The sequence below is a fragment of the Paralichthys olivaceus genome, chromosome 7, assembly GCF_024713975.1.
Source record: "Paralichthys olivaceus isolate ysfri-2021 chromosome 7, ASM2471397v2, whole genome shotgun sequence".
Classification (NCBI taxonomy): Eukaryota; Metazoa; Chordata; class Actinopteri; order Pleuronectiformes; family Paralichthyidae; genus Paralichthys; species Paralichthys olivaceus.
In genome coordinates this window covers 8,065,671-8,087,728 of record NC_091099.1, presented here as the reverse complement: position 1 = coordinate 8,087,728, position 22,058 = coordinate 8,065,671, and the positions used below count along the sequence as shown (strand labels likewise).

Below are 22,058 nucleotides of genomic sequence, written 5' to 3'. Positions count from 1 at the left end.
GATTTCCCCCCCCATTATTGTTAAAAACAGGATATCTAACTTTTTTCTACAAGTATTGATGGAGAAAAGCATGTGATAAATTTAAAATACATTAACAACAGTTTGTTGTTGCAGCTGGTTGTGAGATGGAGGATTTTAAATTCTTATATATATGGTCATGTGGTTAAGTGTGGTGGTTTCCAAATGGGGTTTGGTCCTTTCCAAAAGGGTCCCGAGAGGAGATGATTAACGGAGCAGGACAAGAGAAAAAACTACAGCTGCTACACACATTTATATTAAATATTATGAAAATCATATATTCTTACCAACAAAACATGGACACGTTAAATGTGTCAAGGGGAGAAGAGTGTGTCGTCTTATAGAGAGGTGACAAGGAACATTTTTTGAAACCCCTGGGTTATAATCTGTTAGCTCACCTAATAAAAAAACGCTCAAGCTACAGCGTCTATAGGAAGGGTTCCATTGAAGAAAATAAATCTGAGAATTTGAGAATTACGTAAAAATTTTTTAAAATGTTATAAAGATGGACGGTAGAGATTATAATCATTATTAGTATTTTATAAATATATTATCCAAGATAAGTTAATTTGTGTATACATACAAATTGCAGTACTTGAACAACAGAGCCCTGATCAGATTGTCAATTTATGCAAATGCTTGTCTCGATATATCTCGTTGCTGGCCGGTCAGCAAAAGGCGCTGCGTCACTTGCTGGGGATCAAACTGTAATGAGGACGGGATAATGAGGAACAGAGATGGAGGACAAGAAAACAAGAGATTCAAGTTGCCACATACACCAACAAATACAGTGTGCATGTAGATCAGGTTTGTTCGTTATCACAACAAAAGGAAATGGAAAAGAATCAGAAACACAAGATTTAACACAGAGTCTGCAGCTTTAATAGGTAGACATCATCATTTTCTTTGTTGCAGTTTTCTGTGGTTTTCTGTCTGATGATGTGTTGTCCTATATGATACTTTTCTCTGCTGTTAATCTGCAATTGCTCACTGTCCAGGATTGTGCCTTGACCTTCAGGTGGTGCTGGGTAATCCTGTTAGGCGCAGGCAGCCACTTTGTAAATCCCAGCACACTTGTGCCGGCTGTGGCGCACTCTGGATCTCCACACCACCGGTATGCAGAGACACCTGTAGACGCACAGGTAAGGAATATAAGTCTGTTACTCTGCAAACTAAGAAATGCACAAATTCCAGCATTGAATATTACTTCCTGAGTACAGATCTTTGATCGGTGAAGTTGCAACAGAAGTGTGGATGCAGAAGCTGTGAAGAACTCATTGAGATATAATAGCTGGGGTTTGTGTTGGTGTCTGGCTGTGTTGGAGGACAGTGGCTGAAGCCTCAGTTGAATGAATCCATCCAGATAGATTGATTCTGGAGAAGAATTATATCTTCAGGGCTTCCTCCTCATGATTGATGCTGATTTGATGTCTGATAATTATCTGCGGCGGGCGAGGACACAAGTCAGGAGTCATTCAGGGCTGTAGATTAGTTGGAGGATGGAGCTGCACTGTTGGATCTAAAGACCTGGAGATTAGGGCCTGTGTGATCTCTGCTGATTGGCACAGTTTGTCAGGAATCACAGAGAGATCACAACTACAGATTAGACTGCTTTGTCGAGAAGCTGCATGTGTGTGTGTGTGGGTGTTCCATAATGAGATTGTTGATAACAAACTGATCATTTCAACTTGTTGTTGCCCTTCAGTCATTTTAATGTTAGTAAAACATTTCTTAGACAACTGTAGATGAAAAAAAGATTGGTTGATTGAAGAAACCTTAAACAGCAAACATCAACAGCTAACCCTAACCCTCTTCAATTTTTACATTTGTCATCTGGAGTCATTGTGATGCTGTTTTAGTTTTTCAGTCTATATTGAAAATGATGTATATCTCCATCCAGCAGACAGACGGATGATATTTTAGGTGCAACTCAGTCTGCAGGAGAGAATCTGCTGCATGATGCAACTCAGACCTTTCAGTTTTATATGATGCAAAAAAAAGGAACTTTAAATAGCAAATGCAAATTTACCACCAAACTGTGATAATGGCTGATCTTAATATCGAGAAACGTTCACTGCAGTTGTTGGTTGTCCTGGTGGATCTCGACCTGCGGAACCATCGTCTGTTTCCAGGAAATCTTGCAGGTTCAGTAGCTCTTTACCCTGTTGCTGAAGTGGATTAGCTTTTGAGATTAAACCAGACAAGTGATGTTCCAGACGTTAAACTCTGCCCCTTGGATTTGTAGTCTCTGACTTTTGACTCCTGTGAAGGTTTTGCATTAAAGAACATATCTTGGTTTAAATTTAAATGATCTACACCCAACAATTCTCTAACTTACAGTCCAACACCACATACGACTGGTCACGATAAAAGTGGTGAAAGTTTGTTCAGACGTCATTAGCTGCAGTTGAGGGCTCTCTGTCTGAAACATGAAGAGGCCGATTCAACGAACCCACGAGGAGAGAGCGATTAGGAATAATCATCAGCGAAATCTACAATGTTTGATGAGGGGCTTGTTCAGAGGCTGACTGTGTGTGTGTGTGTGTGTGTGTGTGTGTGTGTGTGTGTGTGTGTGTGTGTGTTCAACAGGATGTTTAACTGGGTGGTGAAAGTGGTCCCACAACCCCCCGAAGCTCCAGAGACAGATGAACCTGCCAAGACGCCTGCTGTACGACACACACACATACACACACACACACACACACACACACACACACACACACACACACACACACACACACACACACACACACACACACACACACACACTCCATCATCACTGTCATCACACATACTTTATATTTTCAGTGTTTCTCACACTCTTCTCTCTCCGTCTCTCAGGTTCCCCCCCAAAAAAGAGAAGGTGAGAACTACATTCAGCTTGTTTTATGTTATTATTTCTTTACATATGTACAAACACATATTTAATAAAAGTCACCTGCATACTGTATATGTGAGAACGTGTCTAAAACATGAGTATTTTTGTTTTCAGCAAAAAGTCCTCCACTGAAAAACACAGAGGAAGTTACAGAAGACAGGTAAATGTTAGCCTCCAGTTTGTGTGTGTGTGTGTGTGTGTGCAGACACCCTTAACCATGTCTCCTGACCTCCCCTGCAGTCAGGCCCAGACTGGAGTATTAGGCTGGCTGTCTAATGGGTTCGTCAGCACTCTGCCGCAGCCATCTAACTCCCCTCGACTCAGCAGGGCCAATGACTCCAGGGTGAGTGTACAGATGTCTGAGCAGATGTTTAGTATATTTGCTTATATTGCTAATCAGGCTGATATGCGGTTTTCATCAAGTGTCAGATATGATTAACTATGTTTTTACCAGCCCTTATATGTACCTGTCACTAATTTACAGGGGTAAGGGAGCTTGTAACCGTCGTAATAATCAAAACCAGCTCCCCAAAAATCACACTGAATAAAAAATATTATTATTTTTTTCAGGTTTGACCAATGAATTTTGGATATTTCTCATTTAAAGACACTTTTAAATCATCAATATGGGCCGGATCATCTTTCCTCAGATAGATTTAATTGAACAATATTAACAATTATAAAAACATATTATTAACCACATGCATCAAACCAGTTATTTGGGTGTATTAGCATTATTGTGAGCGAGAGGAGGTTATATTTGCTAGAAATTAAAATGATCTTTTCTTTCCTAATGTTTTTCCTGTTTCCCTCTCTTGTTCTCTTGTTCATCCATCAGACAGAAGATGGAGAAAGGTACATTACTGATTAGAAAAGTGGAGAATATTTAAAAAGAAAACATGATCCATCACAGGCTAAATGGAAAGTTGATTCTCTCGCAGGTCTGGAGTGATCGGCTGGGTCGCTCAGGGTCTGACCAAGGTTCTGCCTCAGCCCGATGACAAGTACAGAGAGACCAACAACGAGGAACACACTGAGGTCAGACTCAGAGGACGTCAGTTATTTGTCTATTCAACTTTCGACAGCCCTAAAATCAAAGGTCTTCATTTCCCCACTAACAGCCCTCTTCAGTATTTTCTCCTCAGACCAACACAATAGGAGCAACATGCGTAAATGGATAAACTGATTTAAGTAATTCTGGGGCATTAAGACAATTTACATCTGTGAGCTCTTGTGACACTTGACTCAAGCAACTCAGCATTGTCCCACAGGCTTATCAGACTAATCATGTGTATTCATCTCATAAAGGAAACTACAGGGGGTTTATCCAGGTTTATCTCCTCCATTAACTTTCACTACTACTTAAACCAGGTTTTTTAATTTGTAACCATGGAGCTGCAGTGATAAACATCGAATTCACTGATTCTTATACAAGAATCAGTATCTTATTTATTCTCTATTCAGCCAAATCTTATTCTTACTGCACCACTGTGCCCAACGTCTGTTACAAAATTGTATTTGAAACCACATTTAAATCTGTCAGATCCCACAATTTTATTTTGTAGTTTTTGCTCAATCGTGTAGACAAACATCAACGTGAGCTCTTTGGTGGCAGAATTCAAATGTATCTCAGTTTTAAGATTCATTTAAAAAAATTAATCTTATTCTCATCTCAGTAACTTACTAATAAATGAGTTCCAATAGAAAATAACTTAAAGACAAATAAACTGATCACAATCTGTTCTGTTTCCTTTCTGCTGTTCTAGATCTATGATGTTGAAACAATGCCAGGTACGTTTCTTTATCATGTGTTTTTAAATTGAATATTTGAAAGTTCATCATGGACAGGGACTAATGAATAATATTTGTGAATCTGATTTTCTAGTAAAGACTAATACAGTTATGTTACATTGAAGTAAATTTGCCACTGATCATGGATTTCTCAGTCATTTTTTCCTCTAACTGAGGTTTCTGATTGGTCCAGATTTCGATCCCCTCCCACACATCCCAGTGGTGGAGATGGTGTCAGATGACGAGGAAGCAGAAGCAGAAAGTCTGACCCCTCAGTTCCCTCCAAAGTGAGAATAAATCCCCTCTAACCACACAAGCTCAATTATCAAAGCTGAACCTTCACACACCAACATGTGACAACAAAATATACATATATGCTGTTATGGTGCACACACACACACACACACACACACACACACACAGAGCAGGCAGTTCAAACTTTTGTCTTTCTCTGTTGCAGTGTGGTGAAATGGATAAAGGAGATCATCCCTCAGCCAGTTATACTGCCCCCTGGTGCTGTAGCCATAGAACAATCGACCAAGTCATCCCGCTCCCGCTCCTCTCTGGACAAAAGTACACGCACACACACACACACACACACACACACACACACACACACACACAAGTGGGGTTAACTGTACCCGTAGCACAAACACCACATATTGTTTATAAGATGAAATTACACCGATTACTGAAATTACTTCCGATGCTGTATCTTGTGTCCTAAGACGTGCACAGTTCCATGTACATAAGCAAATACACACATGACACAGTCGCACAATGAAAGCAGCACCTTGGTTCATGTTCTGTTCTCTGACGTTTATGTCTCCGTCTCTTCTCTGCAGTTCTGTCTCCACCACCTGAATCTCTCAGTGGAATCTCACTCGATACCGACAGCAAAGTGTCCAAGTACGTTTAGAAGTCATTTTTTTTCTGCAGATGATGACGCTGATTATCTACATCTTGTCCTATGTTCTAAAATGGGACAGCGTTTAGTTTAAAAAGGCAAAGATGTAATGATGTCTGATCTATTGAGCGGACTCATGGCTTTCATATGCTGCCATACAAGCCAGTAGCCAGTCAAACCCTCAAATTCGGCCTGTATCATCGATCACAAAGACCAAAACGCTTAATGACGCTAAGGTGCACAACTGTGGTTAACATCCGCTAGTGGCCGCTTACACCTGCTGACATCTACTGGTAACTTCAAACATACAAGGGACATTCACCATCTTGTCCTATATTCTACAAAGGGGAAATGTAGATTACTGCATCTGATTGTGTGTTTGAATGTAGTATTACGTATTTATTAGAGTTATTTTAGGTTGATGACAGCCTAAAACTTTTATCTCAATGTCTTTTTAACTCTATATTATTATATTTATTATATTTTTCCTATTTTCTTCTATTTTAGTTTCTTAATTTAGTTTTTATTCCACATTTGTTTCTATTAATTTATTTATATTTCCATTTTACTGCATGCATTAGTCTCAAATAGTTGTAAAAAATAATAGGATTAAATTGTTAAAATTGTTCTCTTCTTGATGGATTGATACACTTCACTAAAGTATCTAACAGCTCAAGTACATTGTGTTAATGGGTTAATTACTGAGGTCGTCTCTCCACAGTGTGGTCGGCTGGTTCATGTCCGGTATTGGCCTGAAGCTGCCTCAGCCTGCGATTCCCCCCAAAGATGATATCCAGGTAAATTGTGGGAATAAATTAATGAGTGTTTTTTCTTCCTTCATCTCGATCTGATTGTAATCAGCTCTTACAACTGATGTTTTTCTTTTTTCCCTCAGTGTGCAGCTGAAGTTCTACAGAAAGGTGAGTTAAGGCTTTAGCCGCTTAACTTTATTTTCCTGTGGTTATAGAAAACCTTCTCCTGCCAGTACAAAGTGCCACAACTCACAGTTCTGTCAAGTGGATCTATATCAGATAATGTTTTCCCAGAGAAATAGAAATGGAAACATCTCTTTAAAAACATCTGCGCTTTTGCTTCATTCATTCTCCTCCGGGTCTGGGTAATATCTGGAAATGACTGTAAATGTGTTTTCTGTTGAAGCGCCCTCTTGTTTTTCCCCCCATAGTTTTTGAAGAGGTGTTTTGGTCGGGTGGTCGGAGCCTAACTCAGTCCCTCTTCTCCTTCTGTTTCAGGGGGGAAGGCGCTGCGAGCCCCTTAAACAGCAGGAGGAGACGACTGGGGGATGCTCTGACTCCCACACACAAACACACAAACACACACACACACACACATGCAGAGCCACAGTTGATGTACAATGTGCAGCTCAGTACTGAAACTCTAGGCAGCTGTTAAAGAATATAGAGCTATATTCAACTCACCTTGCTGTACTCAGTACAGTTTGAAAATGAATGTATTACAACTTCAAACGTGTGCACTGATATATGCAATGTAAGTCAAGTGTGTACTGTGTATTCTGTAGGGAAATAAATGTGTGCTTGTTGTGAATTTGCACATTTTCTGTTTGACAGAAATCTTTAGTGATTGACATTGCTGTAGGTTTCATGCACAAAGGGCTGCAGACGTTACATCTTTCTGTTACTGCGCTGTAGCCTATGGAAATGTACACTAGATATATTCATGTTGCCATTTTCATATCCAGAAACCGAACATATTCAGAAACAAAGGTGATGTACCAGTCATTTTAATGTAGTATCTTCTTTTCCTGACAGAAATCCAGAAAAAATGATTAAATGGCAGCTATATAAATGTGCTATTGTTTTATCTTTATATATTCTTATATATCAATACCTGACCTTTATTTTAGGAGAAAAATAGACTAATTTTTCATCTGTTAAATCTTAATCCTTCAAATCTATATTTTTTTGTTCAAGCAAATTTGAGTTGAGTTCAGGATCGTAAATGTAAGATTTGAGGGTTTGAGTGAGGTTGTATGAGTACTACATGCAGGACTACAACTGTGATCCACTTGATTTGTATCTAAGGCCTTGAACTGTGAACTGTGGTGTTTTTCCTGGTGGTTTGACCTGATTTGTAAGAACAGTATTTGATCACGTTCAGAACGTGAAGTGGTAGAACACGTCAGTATAACGCTGTGATGTAAAGACACTGCAGGAATAATAAAGATTCAGTGTGGAATGAATTATGTGGTGGTTTTTATCGGGAAAACTAAAGCTTGATAACAATTTTCTTCAAAAACACATTTATTTCCTCAAAATCTCGACTGGAACTACTGGAGAGATTTTTGCCTGTACAAAATTAAAGAGCATTTAGAGACCAGACTGTAAATAAAGACAACATCCTCCCAAAAGACTCCCAGATACCAACGCTTGTAGTGATCGGCGATGGAGCTACTTTGGGGGGGCTTCCATGTTGTCCATCTTTATCTATAGTCCATGGTTTCAATCAAATAAGCTGCTCAACCTGAACTCTGGACTTTCTGAATGCAAATGATGAGTTGATGAGGATACAACAGGATTATGTCTGAAGGATTTCACAGCCAGAGAGTTTGTTGTTGATGGTTCTAACATGTGTGTGAAGATGTCATTTTGGAAAGACAACCAGGGCGGACACGGTACAGATGTGCTGAAACAGAAACATGTTATTTCCACTGTTTTCTGATGTTGTGAACGCATCTGACTCAGATAATCTCCTGCTGCATTCTTCATATGTGAAAGGAAAAATCCAGAGGATATATATTTATGCCTGAATCCGAGATTTCTTTTGAACAAACCATCATTAGAATTGTTGATTAAATACTTTTTGTGTCTAAATATACCTTATGCATCCAAATCCAAAACTAAATCCATCACCAATACATCTACTGCCAAACTGAACATTGTCGCCCTCACAGCTTCTTCCAATCTCAAACCTGACATGGTCCTAGAAGACGTGGAATCAGACAACGAGGGTCAGCACAGACCTGCTCCACCGTCCACATCAATGACTCCTGCATCACCGACAACTCACCAACAGCAGGACGCCATGCAGCAGACGCAGTGCTGTTCACAGCCCGCGGCCTCCATGCCGTCCCAGATGCAGCCTGATGCCAATCCAGTGCCAGGAGGACTTTCAGAGAACATGACGAAAATATCTCAGGAAGATGCCGAGACTCAGACGGGTCGCTGGACGCCGTTTATCGAGAGCATCAAGAGGAAGGCTGAAGATGTGGCCTTTGCTACCATGGAGGAACGGTAAGAGAGGGGGAGGTGGGGCCAGAGCTGGACCTCCAGAATCATTTCAAATAATATTATTTATTGAATGACTTCAATAAATAAAGATAGTCACAACCAATCCTTATTTCAGAGCAATCACTCATTTGACTATAGGCTAATAAACCTGTTATTTCCTCTAGTATCTAAAGTCACTTCACAGCATGATTCATATCAGTGTGTCCATGTCTTTCCTCAGTCTGCTGATGGAGCGCATGGAGATGACCCGTGTGGCTGAGGAGGTGGCCAGGCAGACGGCGGAGATGGCCATCAGACAGATGGCCAGTGAGGGACAGTCCATCAGGCTCTCGCTGGACAGTGCACAACTGCTGGAGGAGCCTGACGCAGAGTAAGACCATGTGCCCATTAGAGAAGGGGCACTACAGTTTTGTCGTGTTGTTGTTTGCAGCAGCTCAGTTGTCAAATAAAGAACCTGAAGTCAAACTCCACTCGTGCTCACACTGATCCAAATACAGATGAACGATCTGTCGTTTGCTGCCAGGCTCCAAATCCCGTGGGTTCTCGTTATGTGTTCTCTGCCTCAGCATCACAGTCTGTATGGCATCACACCGCCTCACCATAGCAACCCCAGCTTCCCATGGCAACATGTGTGCCGTCCCTCTCTCCCTCTCTCAGCGGTTCCTCTGGTAACACCTGCTGCTGCTTCAGGAGAAACAGGGAACATGACAGACGGAGATGTTACGGATGTCCCTGTTGTTTTTCTAATATTTACAAACTCGCCTGAACTCGTCCATGAGCTCGTGTCATTTTGATGCTCGTGGACATTTTCAGTTTGGACTATTGACGATTAACGCGTGTGAATAAGTGAGTATCTTATAAGACAACATCGTGTTTAGGTAACGGGCTGATATGTGTTACTAACTGAATACCTTCGAATTCTTATTTAACTCTGACTTCATAATTATCCTGATGTAAACAAATTATATAAGCTTGACCAACAGGTGATCACCAAGAGCGGAAACAGTAACTAGGTCACAATGAGCTGAGTTCATATAATTCTCAGTCGTCTATAATCAGGTTTGAAAGTGTGACAGTGTTTTAGTTTTACAAAACGTGATAGTTTTAATAAATCTACCATGTTTTTTGTCCTATTTTGTCCCATCTGTCCCATATGTCCCATCCCCCCATATCCTGTCTTAATCTGTCCTCTCCTATCCTGTCCTGATCTGTCCTGTCCTCTTCTATCCTACTCTCTCCTCTCCTGTCCTGATCTGTCCTCTCCTGTCCTGTCCTGATCTGTCCTGTCCTACCCTCTCCTCTCCTGTCCTGATCTGTCCTCTCCTGTCCTGTCCTGATCTGTCCTGATCTGTCCTGTCCTACCCTCTCCTCTCCTGTCCTGATCTGTCCTGTCCTCTCCTATCCTACTCTCTCCTCTCCTGTCCTGATCTGTCCTCTCCTGTCCTGTCTTGCAGAGAGGAAGAGAGTCTTGCAGAGGACGAGGAAGAGCTAGAAGAGGCTGTGTTACCGACCTTAATAGAACCAGGTATAGAGAGAAATATAACCCACGTGCATCACTGCATCCAAAAGTGACTGTAGCTAGAAGGTCCCAACTCTTATTGGATAGCAAAGTGCTCTGCTGTCCAAATACACATGCTATATATTCTAAACATCTGTTAATCGCCATCTAGAGCCAAAGGAGGACGCAGAGCCACAGCAGACGTCCCCCTCCCCACCTCCAAGTCCTGAACCAGTTAAGATCCTTGAACCAGAGCCAAATCCTGAACCTGAACCTGAACCAGAACCAGAATCAGAACCAGAACCAGAACCTGAACCTGAACCAGAACCTGAACCTGAACCAGAAGCAGTGACCAAGACCCAGGAGGCCAACTCTAACGCTCAGCCTGTGACACAGCAGCCACAGAAAGCAGAGCCAGACGGACAAGTCACTGACGCTGACAAACCTGCAGAAAAAGTAAGAAAAAATTAATAATTCAATAAATGACATTATATAAACATTTTCCCAACTGTTGCACATCACTCTGCTGCTCTTCATTGTTATTTATATATGCATATGCTTTTTTTGTAGGAGGAGGAAGATGCCGGGGATGACTGTGGTGGTATGTCTTCTATTTTATTATATTTGCTTTTTCATGCAGAAAATATTTCTCAACACAGATTATATAGCTTTTGTTGCCACTCGTATTATATAAGTTGAGTTTTGTTGAACTCACAAGCTGCTTAGTTGTCAATCGACACACTTTTCTACATCCAGACAAACACGAGGCAGTGTCATCATTGTTAAGACAGAGGTGTAAAAACACTTTTGGTTCATTATGAAATTGCAGCAGGTCCGAGGTCGTGAGCTCAGTCCGTCATATGTGGCCCTCACCTGAGCCAATCTCCCATCATGCTTCTGTTCTGCCTGACTGTATATTTGCGTATCCACCTGTCTCTTCCATAGTTCCAGTCAGCTGTGATACATTTAAGAGCTGCCTGATGCGCATCCCTCACACCTCCGAGTGCCTCGGCAATATCAACGCATTCTTCAAAGAGAACGGCATCTCCCCCCCGAAAATACCCTCCATGCCCAAGCTACCCACCCAGTTCTCTGATGTGACCAAGTACTTACCCTCCCTCCCCCCTGAATTACACCAAGAGTTCTCCCGGATCAGACTCACGCAGATCCCCCGAAACATCGCACAGACCCTGAGTGAGTGTTTGCCCAAAGGCTCAGAGGGTTCAGCCGACCCCACTCTGTCCAGTCTCACCCAGAGCTTCTCAAACATCCCCCAGAAGCTCTCCCAGTTCCCCAGCCGGACGCAGCAGTACTTCAGCAACGTCCGGAACCGCCTCAACAGCCTTATGCCTCAAGATGCCTAAGAAACAACAACAGCAAAAACAGACGAAAGACAAGAACCAGCAAGACGTAGAACTTAACCGGCTCGCCCGACACTCCCCTCTCCCTCCTCCTCACCATCCTCACCTCCGATCCCGCTCCCCGTCTCCATCATCCCCCAATGGTAGCACCCTCGAGTTGCCCAATGTGCCATCCTATCCACGCCTGCCACCGATTGTCAGCCCCCCGTCAAAGCAGCTCAACGCCACATCCCGCCAGCTGTCTGGTCTGTCCAACCCGGCATTCTTCATCGAAGAGGACTCAGACATTTCGCCAGTCAGACCCGCAGGTGAATCTGCAAACAGTAGAAAGTTAATTGTCTTCATGTGATTCCTTGAACATTGTGAACATTTATGAACTCAGTCACGTCTGATGCATGAAATCAGAGTAAATCGATCATTAAAGTAACTGACGTTAAATGAACAGTGTGATTGACACATCCACAAAGAAATTAAGAGTTTAAATGTCACAGCAAATTCACAACACGTTCACACTCCTGAACATGTTGTTTTGTGTCGTGGTTGTTGGTTTTTGTATGTTTTTGTGTTTCACTTATCCTGTCGTGTTTAAAAAAAATCTTACTGGAGCACCAACATTAGTACGTTTCTTCAGTTGAGCTCTGAAGAAAAGAAACAAGTGTATTGTTTTAGATCAAAATGGAGCACATGCAAGTTTCACCATTTACTCAAGAAAACACAACCACAAATGTTATTTTAATGTAAAGGATAATATTCATACATTTAATTTGTGTTATTACTTGATTTATTCATGACTTTGAAGAACTTTTATTTCCACAAGAAACTATTTGAACACAATAGAAGAGAGAAAAACTGAAAAAGCATCATATCTCTTTTGGAGAAGCCGGATGTCTGCCAGTGTACCGTGAGCCATAAGAGCCAGACTCATGTGAAGTCCCAGATAAATGTCCTCTCAGGTGTCTGTCTTACACATGATGGACTAGTTTAAGGGTCAATCCTCTTGCATAAGCCTGAATCTAGGTCCTGCTAAAACTGCTTCTCCTGCTTTTTGCCTCTAACTGTGACCTGCTTTGCTTCTTGTGACGCAGCTCATGTAACATCATGGTACATTCCATCTCACTGCTGATATTTTGTTCACACTCTGAACTCAATGTCCATGTACCATGTCTGTCTACCTCTCCAGAGAGCTCCAGCCTCAGCCTACGTCCAGCCGTCAATGTCGAGGATGTGGACTCAGACCACGAGAAAAAAGGAGGAGGAGGAGGAGGAGAAGGGGAGGAACAGAGTGCTGTCCCTAAAATACTCACCCCACAGGACCCGAAACTTACAACCCTCACTGTCCCTGTGACCCCATCTGGAGGTCGTCAGAGGTGAGAAATCCCCGCGAGTCACAAATTATAAAACATTTGACATTTTAGATGCTTTAAAAAGTGGAAACTCAAATTTGCAGTAAATCTGGATACATACTTAAATATTTCTCGTCCTTTCTTCTCCCCACGCTTTGCATCTGCAGTAAAGGAGATAAAGAGTAAGGAACCTGCATGGACTGAGTTGTAGTTGCCTCCAGTGGATAGTGTGCTTTTCATTTACAAATAAACACATGCATAACTTTTATAGCATTCATGGCAAAACTTTTAATAAGACATTACTGTCCCCAGTATTTGGCTGACCTGCAGAAACCATGTGTGGACAACAAGTAAAATGTTTTAGGAAAATCTGGGATTTCATGAAAACTATTTTTGCTGCTACTGTAACACACACATTGTTTATGCAGAACAAGGCGTCTTTGTGAAGCTGTCAGGTGTTTCTGAGTCACTGAGTGGTTCTTGTCTTGTGTTGTTGTTGTTGTTGTGCTGTTCTTTTGTGTGAAGTGTAAGAAAAGTGTTTACACGGCGTTTACAGACTCATGTGATTTTGTCTATTGCATGCATTGTGACGTAGAGTAGCAAAAAGTCAATAAACCGATGCATCACAATCTTGCACTTGCATCATCAATGTGTCCCCCACCTGTAGAGAACTGGAGGTGATTATGTCTTCACTTGTTTTCTGTTTCCTGGATTAACATCATGCTTTTCACACACACACACACACGCACACTCTCTCTCTCTCTCTCTCTCTCTCTCTCTCCCTGTCTTTCTTTCATGAACACACACTCACTCACTCCCCTGCTCTGGCCATGTATGACAGTAGTGGAAGGAATCACAGGACTATCTGGACAAAGATGTAAGATATACAAGCTTTATTAAATATCAATCATTAGTGTCCATCCATCTTTTCATCCACACATTGTGCTGCCCCGTGATTATCAATCAACATTCATTCATTCATTAAATCCTTGAATTGATCTGATCTGAATGGAGCAGTCTTTGCTCATTCACTCATTCCACCTTTATTTATCTGCATTTCTCACATTCACAAACACATTTGTTTTTTTGTTGTTGTTGTTTTACTTTGTGCTTGTGACAAAGTTTGTTGTTTTTTGGCACAACTCATCATATAGAAGAAGTATGAATGAGTCTACGTCTTTTTAGAATTTACAGATACCACTTCACTTAGTGTATGAAGGACCACAACTGTAACAGAAATAGTAATTGTACATCATTTTTTCTAATAAATAATAATATAATAAAAAGCTGTTAATAAACAGACTAAATACAAAGTAATACATTATCTTCTATTTTATTTTATTTTTTTTAATGGGAATTAAAAAGAGGAATTATGACAAATTTACAGGAAAAATCATTAAATTGTTCATATTGTAAATGGCTTCCCAAAAACAACATAAAACATTACAAAAATATATTTTATTAATACATATCTTTATTTATTATCTTTATTTATTTATCTTTACATCCTCTACCACTTGTTGTTTATACTATATTATAGGAAAAGGTATTTACAAATATGCACATTTTCTACATTTTAGATATACATATATATATTTGTACATATTTCTTACTTATATTTGTCGAACTAACCATATTGAAACCCGATGTCAATAAACTATCTCTGATTCTGATCTAATTGGACAATTTGGTAATACCATTTCTATGACTCTTGTAGTAAATCACACAGGAAATGCAGTAACGACTGTTTCAGAGCTAAACCAATGATGTCACTGTTTTTATTCAACTTTAACAGCAGGAAGCTTCACTCTCAAAGTGAAGATGATGATGATGAAGTAAACCTCCCAGTCAGAGCCTGGCCCAGCCAGTCCAGCCTGCACAGCACAGAGGATGTGTGAGTGCTGTACACACACACACACACACACACACACACACACACACACACACACACACGTCTGATTTTATTTCTGACTTTATTTCAAAGTCTGCCAGAACGTCCGGCGTCCTCAGCCAGTCAGACCAGCACAGTGGTGAATGAGCGTTTGCAGGAGCTGGTGCGGATGTTTAAAGAGAGAACGGAGAAGGCCAAGGAGAAACTGATTGACCCTGACAGCTCAGACGAAGACAGCATCATCCCCTGTGAGTGTGAGCCTTTTCTTTTCTTAATATCAGACTCTGGCTCCAAAGTACGATCCAGTCTAAATCTGATAAAACTTGATTTTTGAATCCAGTCCTTAAGGCAAGAATGTATGATCAGTCATTGCTAAACCTGTTTGCTCTTTTGTCTCCCCCTCATCTCTTCTCCCCTCCTTCCAGCACCTCCTCAGCCTGCTCCTGCAGGGCAGCCGCTGGACAGGGGAGAGAAGGAGGCACAGGCAGGTCCATCAGGAGCAGAAGCAGGAGGAAGAGTGGAGAGTGAGGCAGAGGAGGAGCGGACGAGGGGCTGCTGCAGTGGGAAAGCTCCTCGGTGCATTCATGCCTGTGTGCACTATCGTTTCCCTGCCAGCATCGACCCCTTCACCAGTGAGAATCCTGCTGAATACACCACCTTCTCCAGAACTCACAATGCAGAACAATCCGCTTTATGCAAACTATTCAGAAATTAGTCAAAGTCTTTACTTTTCAGCCACATAGTTCTGATCTTATTTTAAACAGGAAGAAATATTTCCCTTTAACAAAACCAAACACTCGAGAAATGTTTTACTTAATGTTTGTACAAGAGCAGAATTCAGTAGCTAATTTGGTTTGAGTAAAAGAGAACCTATTAAACTAGCCTGTATGATACAGACCTGTTTAACCGTTTACCTTTTTCTCCTCCTTCACATTCACATTCATGTGAGCTGGCCCCTTTCCTGTCCAATAGATTCTAGATTGCTACCTGATAACTGAATGAGCTAATTCCGTACTTGCTTATTGACCATGGCTTCTTTTTTTTTAACAATATTCTTATAAATTTTTGTTATTGAAGAAGCACACAGTCGTGCAATGACACCCACAAAGACTGCCCCACCCTAAGCACACAACAGTCAAGGGGGAAAACACAAATGAACACACACACAATCAATCATCACTTCTGTTGTGTAACTATAGAATGACGACACCTCCCTCAACTCTCCTCATTCTCCTCTATCTGCAGACCAGATGTATGTGCTGTGGATGTTCTTGGTTTCTCTTGCGTGGAACTGGAATGCATGGTTCATCCCTGTGCGCTGGGCCTTCCCCTATCAGACTCCGGACAATATTTACTACTGGCTGCTGACCGACTACCTGTGTGACCTCATCTACATCCTGGACATCACCATCTTCCAGCCACGCCTGCAGTTTGTTCGTGGAGGGGACATCGTGGTGAGTGTGGCACGAAAAGCTGGACGCCCTCTGGTGGCTGTCTGGGGCATGGGTCATAAACCCTACCTCCCTAATGTCAGTAGATGGGACATAGACCCGATTAAAAAGTCAAGCTCCATCCCCTTACAGAACACACTCTTGCTCCAAATGATTTCTTCAGTGAAAGATGGTAACCTTCTCATCCAGGATACTTTGGCTTCATTTGTGGATAGTGAGAGGAGATGGAGACGAGTTCTCCATCTTTATTTACATGTGGGACTAACAGAAGTTAGTTGAAGTAACATTTACATTACTAAACTTTTATTTGTTCACGTGATTATTGATCTGTAATTGTTTTGTTCTCATTACAGAGCGACAAAAAAGACATGAGAAAGAATTACATGAAAACCAAACGCTTCAAGGTGAGTGGCTGTAAAAGTTTCAGTCTGTTCTTCTTCTCTTGCCTTAATCTGTTCATCAATCATTGAAGCAGTTTGATCAGTGGGGGATTTTACCCTCCTGCTTTTCAGTTTGATGTTGCCAGCCTCGTTCCCCTGGAGCTCTTCTATTTCAAGACTGGCATCAACCCCCTGCTCCGTTTACCACGGCTGCTGAAGGTGCGGCTCTAATTCTGTGTTCAGGCCTTTAAAAGACATTAAAAATCCTTTACTGCATCGATAGCCTGGCAACAAAACGTCTGTGGTGATGGAAGAATGATGATGGACTTTCACACAATCACAGATAGACAAGAACAATGAAGCTTAGCAAGTGAAATTATTACATTCATATATCATATCCCTATATTACAAATCAAAACATACACTTGTACTTTTCATTGAATTTCAAACATGAGTGAAACTGCATCTTTCTTCCATCTATTTTCTTTCTTATTTTTTCCATTGTCTCTTCATCCAGATCAACTCCTTCTTCGAGTTCAATGAGCGTCTGGAGGCCATCTTGACTAAAGCCTACATATACAGGTGGGCTGCAGACTAACAATGGAGCGTGTAAATACTTCCCTGTTCTGTTCCTCCTCCTCATTACATCCTGGTAAAATGCTGACAGGAACCATGGACACTGAAATCTGTTCTCTCACCTTCCCCTCTGTATCCTGGAGACAGTTTTCATACAGTTGATCTAATGTCTGGATTTCACTGCATTCACATGTTCCACTGTCTCACTGTCTTTCAGGGTGATCCGTACCACCACATATCTTCTGTATTGTCTCCACTGTAACGCCTGTCTCTACTACTGGTGCTCTGCCTTTACAGGACTGGGTTCCACTAAGTGGGTGTACAATGGAAAGGGCAACAGGTTGGTGGAATAAACACACACACACACACAAATCAACTAAAGTTTTGGATGGAAGGAGGTTTAAGGGGTTAAACACAACCAAAGTATATTTACATATATACATACAATTTGGCTTCTATGCATTTCCATGATTAACCAACATACACATCTCAGTTTTTCGGCCCACTCCTGATGTTAGGTGTCACAATGATTCCAAGACATGATCTTGTTCTACTTGTCGTCTTTCTCTTTGCTCAGTTACATTCGCTGTTACTACTTTGCGGTGAAGACCCTGATCACCATCGGAGGTCTACCAGACCCCACCACCCTGTTTGAGATCGTCTTTCAACTTATCAACTACTTTGTTGGAGTCTTTGCCTTCTCTATCATGATAGGACAGGTAGATATATTTCACATTAAAAGCTGCAGTGTGTTGTTGAATAGCTGTGCATATTAATGGTGTTAAATTGTTTTGAACTGTCTTTCTCAGATGCGTGATGTGGTTGGTGCAGCCACAGCGGGTCAGACCTACTACCGCACATGTATGGACAACACTATTAAATACATGTCGTCATACCGCATTCCTAAAGACGTCCAGAACCGCGTGAAGACGTGGTACAACTACACCTGGCAATCTCAAGGCATGCTGGGTAAGGAGAACAAACAGAGCGTGCATGTTCATATAGATCCGAGCTTTCAGTGAGATTACTGTTGTTTTCCATCCAGACGAGCAGGAGCTGCTGACTCAGCTGCCAGATAAAATGCGTCTGGACATTGCTATTGACGTCAACTACTCCATCGTGAGCAAAGTCCCACTGTTCCAGGTATGGATTAATAAAAGTATGAAAAGAATTGTATTTTCTAAAACTTCCAGTACAGAAAGTCAAGTCCAACTGTGTTTTAATTGAATTCCAGTTGTGTTATGATGCTTGTGTACTCGTTATATTGCAGTGAGATGCTCTATAGAGAGACTGGAGGAAAGTGGAGCTAAAGAAACAATATTTTAGTTTGGTCTGATTTCCCTCTTGGCAGGGTTGTGACAGACAGATGATCTTTGATATGCTGAAAAGCCTTCGCTCTGTCGTCTACCTGCCGGGAGACTACGTCTGCAAAAAGGTATGAATCTGCCTGTCTTTTATTTGTGGAAGACTTGTGTTGATCCCTTCATCTCATCATTTGACTCTCTCTCTCTCCCTCCTCTGTTTCTCAGGGGGAGGTGGGGCGGGAGATGTACATCATTAAAGCGGGGGAGGTGCAGGTGGTTGGGGGACCTGATGGGAAGACGGTGTTCGTCACTCTCAGAGCAGGATCAGTGTTTGGAGAGATCAGGTACGAAGGATTTGAACCCTCGCAGGCCCAGCTTGCTAACCCTAACCCTTGCTGTATACTCCACTGTGAATTATTTTTGTGTCTTTGAAAGAAACTGTAGAAAAACACACAGCTATCTATGAATACATAGAAAAGGTCATTTCTAACATTTCTGATCTAATTTGTGGGGAAAACAGAAATGATTTTCACATTTGGCAATTTGTGTTTTCTGATTTCAGATATTTATTGTGGCGATTTTGCTTGTTTTAAATTTTAAACATAAATTCACAACCCACCTTTTTATTTTGGCTTTTGTGCAGCTATGGCTTTGTTATATATATTTATTTGCTTTATAATAATTGTATTAGTTTTCAATTTTGTTTCACTGTAATGTTATTATTGATTATATCTATTTTACTTTTCTTGTTGTATTTTGTAACCCTGGTTGCTTTGGTCTGCATTCATCTCTAAATCTTTAACTCATTTTTAACATCCTATATTTTGTCAATCAGCTGTAAAACACTGGGATTGTAAATATTATGTGATATAATAAAGTTTGATTGACTGATTGAAATCAGCAAATATGAGACACAATCGTATTGTTTAGGTTCCCATCTGTTGCCCTGAAACCTAAATTTAAATGTGATTTTAAACCATGTAATTATCTCTCCTCTCTCACTGATTGGCAGTTTGCTTTCAGTAGGCGGGGGAAATAGGCGCACAGCCAATGTGATTGCTCATGGTTTTGCCAATCTCTTCATCCTGGACAAGAAAGACCTGAACGAGATCCTGGTCCACTACCCCGAGTCCAAGAAACTGCTCCGCAAGAAGGCCAGGTTAAACATGACAAAAATGACTATCTCTGCCCTGTGTCTGTCCTGTGTCAGAACTGTACGACTTCCCAATGGATCCACTGCTTTGACTGCATGTCTGTACTTCTTACAATCTGACTGAAGTCATTGTCTCAACCACAGGAAGATGCTGACCAAGGGAAAGAAACCTGAGCCCAAAGAAGAGGCTAAGGAAGCACCTCAGGCTCCGGTAGCTGCCGTCAGGCCGGAGACTCCCAAACTGCTGAGAGCCGCCCTGGAGATGACAGAGAAGTCGTCTGGACTGAAAGGAGCTCTGGCTGAAGTCAAAGAGAGGACCAAGTCCTTTATATCATTACAGGTGAATAAAATAACTAGCACACGCTAATAAAAAGAAGGAGAGAGCACGCCACAACGTATAAACACAAAGCATTATTCTTCTCTCCTCTTTCAGCCTCCTCTGTCTCCCACCTCCAGCTCTGGACCCGACAGAGACGGGGACACACCCTCACCAATCTTTGCCAGCTCAGCGACACCTCGCTCTGCTTCCCGCTGCCATAGCAAAGTCTCCTTGGGGCCTCACTCTGCATCACAGTGCCACAGCCACCCTGACGAAACACTCGCCATGGACCAAAGCGAGGAGGACGTCTGTGAGGACGAAGGGAACAAGGCTGAAAAGAGGAAAGGGTGTAGGAGTTAGGAAGGATGGGGAGAGAGGTGAGGAAGGTGGCAGCAAAGAAAAATAAAGGTGGGTGCAAGAAGAAGGAGGAAATTGGAGGAATTAAAGGGGATAAAGAAACTGCTTTTAATATTTTCAGACACATCTGTTTAAGTCATTGCTAAAAGTCAAAGTCCTTTTTCACTCATGATGCACTTAATCCCTTTTGTGCATTATCACCCAGGATTTACACGAGGCCACGCCATAGACATGCAGTCTAGGCTGGATGGCGTAGTTAAGCCATCACCGTTGACTCAGATCAGCGATTTGTATAGAGCTGAACTTCTTGTCTTTGTACAACATCCAATGAGGAAATGTTTTTGCTGTTGTTGTCGACTAAATGTTTACAGATTCTTTTGTAAACTTCAATTTGCCTTATCTTTTTTTGTCATTTAACTTCGTGTTGTGTCGGTGTGACTAGCGCACGCTGAGTATGTTTTTACAAACGATACAACATGATCTATTTCCATCATAAGATACAGTATGTTAGCAGTACATGTTATAAGACATACTGAGAATCATATATTTACCACAGCAAGCTCAAAAATAATCTTTCCTCTTATTGCCTCAATGCTGGATAATGTTTGTATGTCATCTCAAAGGGATCAACTCATCACAAATGTTTTGATTTTGTTTTGTACAATTATCTAAATTATTGTTTTTTTTAAAATATAGTTAAAATACATTTTTAAGAAGAATCCCTTCACTCATTTGCAGCGTCATGAGATGTACATATTCTATAAATGTGTAATTAGTGCTGTTAATGTGCTTTATGACTTTTTTGTATAGATGGCTTGATTATATCAAGTCTCAAAAGATAAACCAGCTAAACATACTGCCAGACAGACTGTAGAGAGGAATATCAGTGTGTGTATGTGTGTGTGTTATAGTGAGAAAGGGAGAGAGATGAATGCATATAATTGACTCAAATGAATGTGTGTACATAATAATGTCTTTAAACCTGATTTTGTCACTGATGTAGTTCTGTCTCTTGTGAATTTTGCTTAAATAAATTATATTTCATCCTGAGTTCATGAGTCATAGTTGTCTATGTGGGTCAAAGAGCCTGACAAACAACATCACACGCTGCAAACAGACTAACCACAAACCAAAACACCAAAAACTAACAAGAGCAGCTGTGTGAAACTAATGTGCTGCTGACCACTAGTTCTGATTTGAGATCATATCAATTCATTTGGAATAATTCCGCATATCAAATGCTCTATAATTTCCTCTGGTGGGGGAAGTATTCAGGTCACTATAGAAATACAAGAAAGTGTCAAAATATACAAAGGTCAATGTAAAAATGCTCATTATAAAGAATGGCTCATGTCAGAATAATAAATTGGTGCTGCATCAGGGTGTGAATTGCAGCTCATAAAATTGGATTAATGTTAAATTGGTAAATACAGTTTAATTCACAATAATGCATCACAATTCATTAGTTGATCATATTTCATGTTAATAATCTGACTGGTGACTATGCTGTTAAATGTAAACCATGAAACTAAGTAGAATGTGAACCAGTCCTGACTTCTGGGGCC

At 41.1% G+C, this 22,058-nt stretch overlaps 1 protein-coding gene across 5 annotated transcripts; it reads left to right on the top strand.

Annotated features, from left to right (window-relative positions):
- The first annotated feature begins 733 nt into the window (after positions 1-733).
- Positions 734-21,543, top strand: LOC109624033 (cyclic nucleotide-gated channel beta-3-like). Of its 5 annotated transcripts, none has more exons than XM_069528254.1 (38): positions 734-905; positions 1,017-1,160; positions 2,608-2,686; positions 2,860-2,881; positions 3,011-3,056; positions 3,137-3,239; positions 3,735-3,751; positions 3,838-3,934; positions 4,663-4,687; positions 4,881-4,974; positions 5,148-5,260; positions 5,533-5,596; positions 6,316-6,391; positions 6,490-6,514; positions 8,524-8,863; positions 9,081-9,230; positions 10,315-10,385; positions 10,531-10,814; positions 10,929-10,959; positions 12,900-13,086; positions 13,230-13,244; positions 13,904-13,939; positions 14,858-14,956; positions 15,047-15,201; positions 15,379-15,585; positions 16,199-16,407; positions 16,758-16,808; positions 16,917-17,003; positions 17,302-17,366; positions 17,578-17,700; positions 17,938-18,079; positions 18,170-18,329; positions 18,406-18,503; positions 18,712-18,795; positions 18,890-19,008; positions 19,677-19,823; positions 19,962-20,157; positions 20,274-20,491. In XM_069528254.1, exons 3-38 carry the CDS (start codon positions 2,609-2,611, stop codon positions 20,355-20,357), a joined length of 3,900 nt encoding a protein of 1,299 aa, XP_069384355.1. In that variant the 5' UTR covers positions 734-905; positions 1,017-1,160; position 2,608; the 3' UTR covers positions 20,358-20,491. The 5 variants fall into 5 exon arrangements, 4 of the variants coding, with proteins under 4 accessions (XP_069384355.1, XP_069384353.1, XP_069384352.1 ...); XM_069528252.1 differs by having other exon boundaries at positions 737-905; positions 1,037-1,160; positions 20,251-21,543; XM_069528251.1 differs by having other exon boundaries at positions 737-905; positions 20,251-21,543.
- Positions 21,544-22,058: the final 515 nt, after the last annotated feature.

Bases quoted from the DNA above. Each gene is read 5' to 3' on its own strand.
- LOC109624033 (XM_069528252.1), top strand. From the start codon at position 2,609: ATGTTTAACTGGGTGGTGAAAGTGGTCCCACAACCCCCCGAAGCTCCA. The intron at 10,815-10,928 runs GTAAGAAAAAAT...CTTTTTTTGTAG, and splicing joins CTGACAAACCTGCAGAAAAA to GAGGAGGAAGATGCCGGGGA. The intron at 10,960-12,899 runs GTATGTCTTCTA...CTACCTCTCCAG, and splicing joins TGCCGGGGATGACTGTGGTG to AGAGCTCCAGCCTCAGCCTA.